The sequence below is a fragment of the Silene latifolia genome, chromosome Y (genome assembly GCF_048544455.1).
Source record: "Silene latifolia isolate original U9 population chromosome Y, ASM4854445v1, whole genome shotgun sequence".
Taxonomy (NCBI): domain Eukaryota; kingdom Viridiplantae; phylum Streptophyta; class Magnoliopsida; order Caryophyllales; family Caryophyllaceae; genus Silene; species Silene latifolia.
In genome coordinates, this window is record NC_133538.1 from 287,971,727 (window position 1) to 287,982,745 (window position 11,019).

At 32.8% G+C, this 11,019-nt stretch overlaps 1 protein-coding gene across 1 annotated transcript; it reads right to left on the bottom strand.

Annotated features, from left to right (window-relative positions):
• On the bottom strand, positions 1-639 carry LOC141630870 (protein FAR1-RELATED SEQUENCE 5-like). Its single transcript, XM_074443614.1, has one exon. The coding sequence runs from the start codon at positions 637-639 to the stop codon at positions 1-3; it is 639 nt and encodes a 212-aa protein (XP_074299715.1).
• Positions 640-11,019: the final 10,380 nt, after the last annotated feature.

The window sequence follows — 11,019 nt, forward strand, 5'->3', positions numbered from 1 at the left end:
CTAAAAGTCTGCAAAGATAGGATGTGTGTAGACAAGTGAGGCTTGCATCTCTACCTTCATCGGCCCTAGTTTCTCGAGCATACTATGCTCGTCGGCAGTGTCCAACCTCCTTTGTGAATGCCTTTGCTGTTCTATTGCGGAATTGTACCTTATCCAGAACTCGACAAGGGTTCCAAAGTGGCTTTCAAATCGCTTGAAATAGCTGTTTGAACTTTCGGATCTCTGGGTTGTCCGCAGCAAACAACCTTTAGGCAGATCCCGAAAGTAAGCCGGTATCCACTTTTGTCTTATTGCAAATACATACTTCAACCACCGGTTGCTTTGCATACCATGGGCTTCAATAACAGTTTCCCAGTTCTGTTCAAATTCTTCTGGATTGAGGTCGACATCCCACACAACAGCATTTATGTCGGTCATAAATTCCGTGTCATTACAGATTGCCCTTCCCACCTTCTCTGGCATTTTCTGCATGATGCAGTACTTGTGCACAGAATGCTTGAAGACATTTGGGCATGCCTTTTTAATTCCAGGACACTGGTCTGTAATTACACACACTGAGGTTGCTGTTGCCCCATTGCTTCGAGGAATTTTTAAAAATCCACTCAAATGAATGCTGACTCTCGAAGTCAAGTAACCCATCTGCAAAAGTTACCGTCTTCTTGTTGTGGTCTACTCCGGTGAAGGGAGTAAACACCATGAAATATTTGTTTGTCCCATAAGTAGGGTCAAACGAGATCGTGTCTCCATATAACTTGTAGTTGTTTATCCCTTCCTTATCAGCCCAAATAACCTTCGTCAAGCATTTGTTCTCATCCTGATCATAAGCAAAATAGAACCCGTTTGTTTCAGCCAGCATTTTGAAATGCCCAATGAACATTTTAGCATCCTTATCCCCAGTGTAACACTTGATATTTCGTTTAATGTTTTTGAAGTCTAGCAAAGAGGCACCGATATTCTGATAACCATTTGAGTATTCCTTGAGAATTCTGAAGCTCAATGTTGGACCTATGTTGAGCTTAGTATGATCAATAATGGTCCTCTTAATGTAGTCATGGACGTCCCTTGAGAGCTTTTGGAACTCTCTGTTTTTGACAGAGTAAAGAGAGTGATTGTGAACGTCTACAAAGACGTCCACAATATATCCAGCCGGCCTGTCGTCGGTTTTTTCACAGGTTCTCAACCTCATGTGCGCCTTGCAGCCACACCTTGTCAGAGCATGCTTCTTTGGCTGTCTAATTCTTCGCTCTTTGTTCTCTATTGTACTCAAATTACCAGCTTCGTGATTTGTTGCTTGAAGTCGCAGTTTTATTTTCATATCCCTATACCCATGTCTGTTACAGACCAGTGATTTGACGTTGACGCCCCCCTTATACTTCGCATTTGTGTACCTTCTCAAATCAAATCCGCAAGCCAATGCATATATGTTGTAGAACTATCTTTGCATCGCATCGTCCAAGTTAAGAAAGAACATGCCACGTTTAGGCGTAAAATCACTCTCAACAGTCCTTACCCATCGCTTTCGGTACGGGTGTATCTTTGTAATGAAGAGTTGGAACAAACTCATCGTTTTCTTAAATCTGAACAAGGTTGGGTGGTGAATATATTGTTATTAGAAGAATCCCCAATAGCTAAGACCGCATTGTCTTCAACAATAGAGACAATAGAAAGATCTGGGACAGTAAATTATTATAATGAGTACGGTCAGTGGACAACAAAATGACAATAACATCACAATAATAAAGAGCATGGGGAAGAGATCAACATTGCGTAATGTGACAATAAGAGTATGATAAAGAAATGGGAAACAGACGACAATCAATAACATCAAGTATAATAGTAATTGTGTTTTTCTTATGCTACTCTCTTTATCGGTATATTTTCATGCTAGTGCACCATAATATCGAGAACAATAGGACCATAATATCGGAATAACGGTACAATAATATCATCATGTTTCTCTACTTTTACAATAATAGTACAAAGAATATCGAATAACGAGACAATAATATCATCATATTTCTTCTACTTTTTACAATAATAGTACAATAATATCAGAATAACAGTACAATGATATCATCATGTTTCTCTACTTTTTACAATAATCGTACAATAATATCAGAATAACAGTACTCTTTTTCTACTCTAATACAAGACAGACAATACATTAATATCGAATAACAATTTGAGAAGCAGATAAAATTCAATAAATGTATTTTGAACAATGTTGATAAAGAGATAAGAATCAATAATATGATATTACAAACTACGGTGAGAAACGAGAGAATAATCGTTATTACTTGTTTCCATATTTACTGTCGAGTTGTTTTCTTTGCTACAATTGTTGTTAATATCGTTGTCCATCTTTTATACCTGAAAACAGTAAAATCAAGTATTCAATTTAATTAAAATCAACGAATTTCACGATTTTTACATTAATTTGGAAAATACGATTGAATACACTAAAAATCAACGAATTTACATTACCTGTAATTCGATTGCAGCTAAAAATCAACGAATTTGTGTAATCTTATTAGATTTTTTTATGAGATTTGTATAGGCGGCGTTCTGATTTTTGTGTTTTTGTATTTCTGATTTGTAGAGAGATGTAGAGAGAGAGAGAATATCGTTTAAATGAAGTTTCTGTTTTCATGTTTCAGCGCTTTTATAATTTTCGATTTTTCCTTTTTTTCCCCCTAATTTATCATTTCATCTCAGCCCTTGATTTCTTTTAATCTCAGCCCTTGATTTCCCCAACTCGTAACTCACCATAAGACCCCAACTCACGAGATCCCGCCTATATATATATATATATATATATATATATATATAGAGAGAGAGAGAGAGAGAGAGAGAGAGAGAGAGAGAGAGAGAGAGAGAGAGAGAGAGAGAGAGAGAGAGAGAAAAGATCAACCAAGTCCACCATATACTTTTAAGTCCATAAGTTCTATTAAGAGCCTTTGGATGGTGAAAATGGATGGCCAAGATCAACCCCCAAAAAGTGTGTTTAATGGCTAATCTCACCATCTCTCTCCTCTCTCACTAATCCATCCTAATTAATCACTAATTTACTATATATTTGTTTTCCACTCACCCATTTCCCTCTCATCTTACACATCTCACTTCTCTCTTCTCTCAAACTCCCAATAAAAAAACCAAAAAAAATAAAAAACCCAAAAAATCCAAATAAATAAAAAAACCCAACATATCAAAATAAATAAAAAAAGCCCAAAAAATCCAAATAAATAAAAAACCCAAAAATTGAAAAATCCAAACAATTTAAAAACCTCTCTTCCTCATACACCACCACCACCCACCACCACCACCTACCTTCCCACCACCACCGAAATAAGTTAACGTTTTTTTTTTCTTCAGATTGTGTCTTTTTTTTATTGTCTTTTTTTTTTCAGATTTTGTATTAAATTTGTTATTTGGAGTTGTTTTATTTCTATTTGTTAATATTAATCTTAGATATATTAAAGTTGCTATAATTCATATTTTGCCATTTTAAAAAACATCTTGTTTTTTATTTTTTTCAAATCTCATATCGTTAAAATCTGAATTTATATCTGGACAAAAGATATACAATTTTGGACTAAAGTTACACAATTTTGGACTAAAATTACATAATTTTGGACTAAAGTTATACAAAAAAAGGACTAAAGTTTCACTATTATGGACTAAAGTTACAATATTAAGTCAATATTATGTAACTTTAATTTGTATATTAAGGATAAAGTTACACTCTCAAAGACTAGAGTTACATGATCTTGAATATATAAATTTTATTTGTATAATTTTAAATTAATATTGCGTAACTTTAGTCCATATTTGTATAAATTTAGTTCAAATTTATACAACTTTTGCAATTTACATGACAAAATGTGTACAACTTTTGCAATTTACTTGACCAAAGGACAAAATGTGTACAACTTCACCGACATTTTGTATAACTTCAATCAACATTATGTATAACTTCACTGACATTATGTATAACTTCAATACACATTGTGTGCAACTTCACTGACATTATGTATAACTTTAGTGCATAGTTGTATAACTTTAGTCCAAATTTGTATAACTCTAGTCCATATTTGTATAACTTTCAGTCCAAATAACTCTAGTCCATAAAGTTACACTATTTATTCCAAAATTGTGCAGCTTTAGTCCAAAAAAGAAGATAAATGAGAAGAATAAGAGATTTAATATTTTAAGCGCATAACTTTAATCCTTAATGATATAACTTTAGACCAAAATTGTATAACTTTAGTCCATTTTTGTATAACTTTAGTCCATTTTTGTATAACTTTAGTCTTTATTTGTATAACTTTAGTCCATATTTGTTCATTTTTATATAACTTTAGTCCATTTTTGTATAACTTTAATCCATTTTTGTATAACTTTAGTCATTTTCGACAAATTAATTGGAATTTATATAATTTTATGTAACTTTAGTGCAATTTTGTTTTACGAGTGTAACTTTAGTCCAAAATTGTGTAACTTTAGTAAAAAATCGTATAACTTTAGTCCAAAATTGTATAACTTTAGTCCAAAACCGTATAACTTTAGTCCAACAAACTTATAACTTTAGTCCAATATATAACCGAAATCCTAAAAACCAGCAATACTAACTTTAAACCAACAATACTAGATTTGGAAAACAAAAGCCATTATTTAAATATCAAAATGTAAAATAAGATACATTTGAAAAAAAAAATATAAAACAAGACAAGATTTTAAATCACAAGCAATCAGATTTGGAATAACAACTTTAGTCGTAAATAGTATAACTTTAATTTGTGAAGGGTATAACTTTAGCCGTAAATAGTATAACTTTAGTTGTAAATAATGTAACTTTAATGTTTTAAGGGTATAACTTTAGTGGTATATAGTATAACTTTAATGTTTTAAAGGTATAACTTTAGTAATAACTGGTAACTTTTATAAACACCAAATAAATCTTGAAAATTAAAATAAACAATTCTAAAACCAATAGATATGAAAACAAATGAAAAATTAAAACAAATATAAAAATATAAAAACTAGCTCTAAAAAAATAAAACACACTAAAATAAGTAACAAATAAAAAAACCCAAAACAAATAAATCTGAAAAAAAAAACAAATAACAATAACAACCAAATAACAAAAACCCGAAAAAAAAAACAAATAACAAAAAAAAAGTAAATCTGAAAAACAAAAACAAATAACAATAACAACCAAATAACAAAAACAACAAAAACCATTCATAGATCTGAAAAAACCCGACACACCTCCTCACCCCGCCTGCCACACTGACCCGAGCATCCCGACCACCCACCCGGCAACCTCTGCCCACAACCGTACCCCACACCACCACTAATAGATCTGAAAAAAAATATGAAACAAAGAAAAAAAAAAGTAGAACGAAAATTTTAGAAAACCGAAAATTTTAGAAAACCGTCACAAAACAACCACCGCCTGACCCCACCATCAACTCCCATTGTCGTTGACATCGCTACTGACCACGCCTTCTGACCGCCACGCCACCAACCACCATCACTACCCAGATCGTTAAAAAAAATAAACTCAACAAAGCCAAAAAAAAATCGAAAAAACCCACCATATATACCCAGATCTGAAATTTTTTTCGAAAAACCCGCTAAAGATGTTGTGGTAGGATGGTGGTGGCATCGTTGGGTTGGGGGAGGAGGGTGGTAAGGAGAGTGGTGGAGGGGAATGGGCAGGCGTTGTCGGCTGTGGTGGAGGTGAATGGTGGTGGCATCAATGGTATTCAGCTACAAGTCTTTCTAAAACTTGCAAATCATCGCAGCCATGCAGATAATAGATGGCATCAATGGTATTTCTTCATTTTATTTATTGTTTTCAGTCACCGTTTTAATATATTCAGTTGAATGTATAATCTGCATGTCATGGTATTTCTTCATTTTAATTTTCGATCACCGTTTTCATATTTTCAGTTGAATGTATCTTATCATTACTTTTGAAAGAATAATTCACAGTTACACTTTTGAAATTTGATGCTGAGTTTTAAATGAAGATTAGATTTCAGTTTTGAGTCTCGAGTTTTGATATGAAAATGAATTTTGATTGTTCTAGTTTTCAACGTATTGGACTATACATGTTTCAATTCTGACAACATTTACACTTATGTTGGACATTTACACTTTGAGGCCATCACATTTACACTGTCCTTATATTAACATTTACATTTACACTGGCACTTGCATTTGATTTATAGTTTACATTCACCATTTTCATATGAAGATTGTACAAATAATATCACTGTTTCTTTTTTTAAATTTGATGCTGAGTTTTAAATGAAAATTAGATTTCAGTTTTGAGTATCGAGTTTTGATATGAAAATGAATTTTGATTGTTCTAGTTTTCAACGTATTGGACTATACAAGTTTCAATTCTGACAACATTTACACTTATGTTGGATATTTACACATTCAGACCATCACATTTACACTGTCCTCATCTTAACATTTACATTTACACTGGCAGTTACATTTGATTTATAGTTTACATTCACCATTTTCATATGAAGATTGTACAAATAATATCACTGTTGCTTTTTGGAAATTGCTACAGTTTTGATTGTTCCAGTTTTCACTTATGATTTTTTTTTATGATCAAAATTATACGTATTAGACTATGCAAATTATAGGCCATCACAATCAAAATTCAAAAATGTGACATCATTTACACTTACATTGTTAATGAAGTATTTAAAAAATTGATAATTGCTCATTTACACTTCACATCTATTGACATTTACACGGATATTGCTCATTTACACTTTTAGAACATCACACTTACACTACATTTCTAATGACATTTACACTTACACTTTTGGACGTTTACATTTACACTTACACTTTGGGACTATTTGGACATTTACACATCCATGATCACACTTACACATCATATCTGGAACATTTACAGTTGCATTTGACATTTACACTTTGATCCCTTTACATTTACACTTACATTTACACTTTGCTTCTCTTTACATTTACACTCTAAGATAAATGGATTGTTTAAAACATTCACACTTACACTTCATATATGATGATATTTACACTTACACTTCATATCTGTTACATTTACACTTCATTTTTTAAATTTATACTCTGTGAACTGTATTGACAAGTCCTATTTACAGATTCACTTAACAAAAATGGAGTGCAGCCTGATAGGCAGGAATTGTGCAGGGAGGTTGAAAAGAGGTTTACACCATACATCGGGCAGGAGTTTGGGGGGATTGAGGACGCGGTAACATTTTAAAAGATATACGCCATTGCTTGTGGGTTTGATGTGCGTAGGTACACAACAAAAAAGTAGCGTGGCGGAGAGATCAAGTCAAAGCTTGTTGTTTGCAATCGAGAAGGTTTCGCTCACAAGGCGCCAAGTAAAGATCAGAGTGACGAACTAGTTAGAGAGAATTCACAGAGGAGATTCAGAGTCACTAGAGTGGGGTGTAAATCAAGGATAAGACTATATATGAAGAACGGTGTTCTATTAATTGACCGATTCCACGAGGGTCACAATCACGAGCTTATCTCACTTAAGGACAGAGAGTTCCGGAAATTGTCGCGCAACATAACATATTATCACAAGATGATAATCGTTTCGAACTCAAAGGTTAGTAATATATCATCTCTGTCAATACTAATTCAATAAATCCATTCAAGTTATATATGTCATATTTGTTATTAATTGACATCTGAAGATAAGAGCAACAAAGACCTACAAAATCTACAAAGAACAAGTGAATGGATTCGAAAACATTGGAGCAAGCTTAAATGATTTTAAGAACATCCATAGGGATGTTAAATGTTTCATTCACGAACGTGATGGTCAGTTGTTCGTAGACCATTTTAAGGAAATGACTGAAACAATAATAGGTTTCTACTTTGACTACGATCTTGATGATGATGACATCCTACGTAGGGCTATATGGGCGGACAGTACTACCCAAGAGAACTTCAAGATATTTGGTGATGCGGTGTCATTCAACCCAACTTACTCCACAAATAAGTATTCTATGGTTTTCACACCGTTCACCGGTGTGGATCACCATAAACGATCAGTGACGTTATGTGGGGCTCTAATTGCAAGGGAAGATTATGAGTCATTTAATTGGATTTTCAGTCGGTTTTTACATGCAATGGGGGGGAAGGAACCCGAGTAGATAATTACAGATCAGGACCTAGGTATTATCAAATCTGTCCCTCTTATTTTCAAGACAGCACGACATCGGTTTTGTACGTGGCATATAATGAACAAAGTGCCCAGTAAGTTTGGTGTCTCTAGGAGTGATTATTCTGACTTCATGGGGAAACTTAATGACATTATATGGGACGAGGAGCTTGAAGCAGCAGAATTCGATGCTATCTGGGAGCAAATTATTGAAGAGCTTGGTCTTGGTGCCAATGATTGGTTTGCGGATAGTGGGTGATGGCACATTGCAGAGACTTGAAGATGGCGTCTGTTATGAGGACGACTCAAAGATTAGAGAACGAAAATAGCTTTTTTAAGAGGTTTGAGCATAAGTCAGGAACATTGGTTGAGTTTTGGATGCGTTTTGAGAGCGCTATGGACCAACAAAGACATACACAAAAGTAGCTTGACAACAATGATAAGAACTCATCCCCGAAGACGTAAACACATCTGGTGTTAGAGAGTCATGGTGCAAAGGTGTACACCTATTCAGCTTTCTACACCTTCAAGGAAGAGGCCATATACTCAATTGATACATGTAGAATCGGAGGTTTCACCAAGAGAGGCGATCTAGAGGTAACAACTGTCAAAGATTCGTCCAGGGGAAAGAATTTTGAAGTTGCATACAGTCCAGGTAATTTAATTTACACTTTGCGATGATCACATTTACACTTTCCATAATATAACATTTACACTATCAATATCATCACATTTACACTTTCCATATCATAATATTTACACTTTCCATATCATAACATTTACACTATCAATATCATCTCATTTACAAATCAATATCATCACATTTACACTTTCTATTTAATCACATTTAAATTTTCATATAATCACTTACACTGTTTGTAATGGCTTCCACCGTTAAGGGATGTAAATTTCCATATAATCAGTTACACTATTTATAATTTCCATATAATGACTTACACTGTTTATAACATTCACACTTACATGATAACCTTAACTGATGATCCAGGTACACGTAAAGCAAGCTGCAGTTGTACAATGTTTGAAAGAACCGACATCCTATGCCGCCATATAATATGGATTTTTTCAGCAAATGGATGAAGACTATACCAGACGATTATGTTGTACATAGATGGACGAAAGAGTATCTCCAATTAAGGATGTTCAATTATAATGGTGAAGGTGTTGGAATATGTGTCCTCAACAATAGTGCGATCACATGATTCAATATCACAATTAAATCTCATATTAAGAATACGTAAGGGATGATTCATTATATAGTCAACTGATCATCATTAATCAGTAATGATTGGCTAACTAGAGTTTGACATTACTGTTGTTTGACGGAGGTGATCAGTTGATCCCTTAAGGTCACACCTAAAGGACAATTCCCTTAATAGACAAATTGATTAATTGTATGACGATACAAGTTGATCAATTCCTTAAAATTGAACAATTCATTTGTGAGAGGGAATATTGATATCTTATTGTAATGGGATTAAATAAAATTTATTTTAATAGTTGAAATACTTTATTACTAAAATTATTTATTGTTTGTGAAACAATAGAGGTAAGAATGAATGGTTAATTATAATTACAAGATGTTGTGAATTATAATTATATGTCCCATTTTATTTATGCGATCAAGTATCACTAGTCAATTTGTTGTATGTAATTTAATTAATTTATAAAATGATATTTACTTGATAAATATGCATTAAATTAATTAATAACATGTAACATACTACATGTGACATATTGTGTGACAAATGATAAACTGACAAAATAAAATGGTAGTCCATTTTATGTATGTTGGACCAAAATGGAGGGAGTTGTTATGGATTGTGTTTGTTTTATTTTATAAAATGAAATAGGTGTAATCATGCCTATGTATGATTGCCTTATACATCTATGTCTTGTGAAGACAAAAAGCAAAAGGCAAGATGCTCTTCTTGGCTTCTTCCTACCGGGCTCAATGCTCCTACATATGAGCATTTTTGTTCTCATTTTATTCATTCTTACACACTACATGCAAAAACACACTTCTCTCCCACTTCTCTCTAAAACAAGCTTTTAGAAAACAAGAATTTGATCATCAATTCTAATATCAAAATAAGGTTACTAGTGTAGTAATAATAACAATATTAGAATACATTTTAAGGAACAATAATACACTAATCTAGTTAATTAGTATATTATTTTTAAGGGATTAGTTTTGGGTGCAATCTAAGGAGGGTCTCTACATTGGGATTTTTGGAGGATCATCCAACATCTTAAGCTCAAGAACAAATAAGGAAGGTGACCTTATTTGTGCCCATTATTTCGAACCATATTACAATGTAAGGGACATTGTTTTTCTTATAAATCTCTTATTTTGTTATGCATGCACTAGATCTAAAGAATAAATAATTAATAAGTTAATTAGTTCACTATTAGAAGAGTCTAATAATAGGTATATGAACATAACAAGTGTTATCAGAGCATAGGATGTTGTATGCATAATCGGTTATTGTTTTTCCGAGTTAATTTGTTAACATATAAAACTAAAAATTTGTGATTTATAAGAGTAAGTCACGAAATCATGATGCATGTTATATATTCTGGTCCTAAAATTTTTTTAGGTCATTTTTATGATTTATGGTAATTTATTGCTCATTTAATGATTTTTAGTGATTTTATTCCATTTTTATGAGTAAAGTGGACTTTTATTCACTAAAATAGTTAAATATCACTACTAGCCGTGATCTTTTAGTATGACCTCACATGAATATTTTATGTATTGCATGTAAAATTTTATATTAATGTGATTAATATTTCAT

What these genes read in the sequence shown, in the direction of transcription:
- LOC141630870 (XM_074443614.1), bottom strand. Translation starts at nt 639, where the DNA reads ATGGGTTACTTGACTTCGAGAGTCAGCATTCATTTGAGTGGATTTTTA.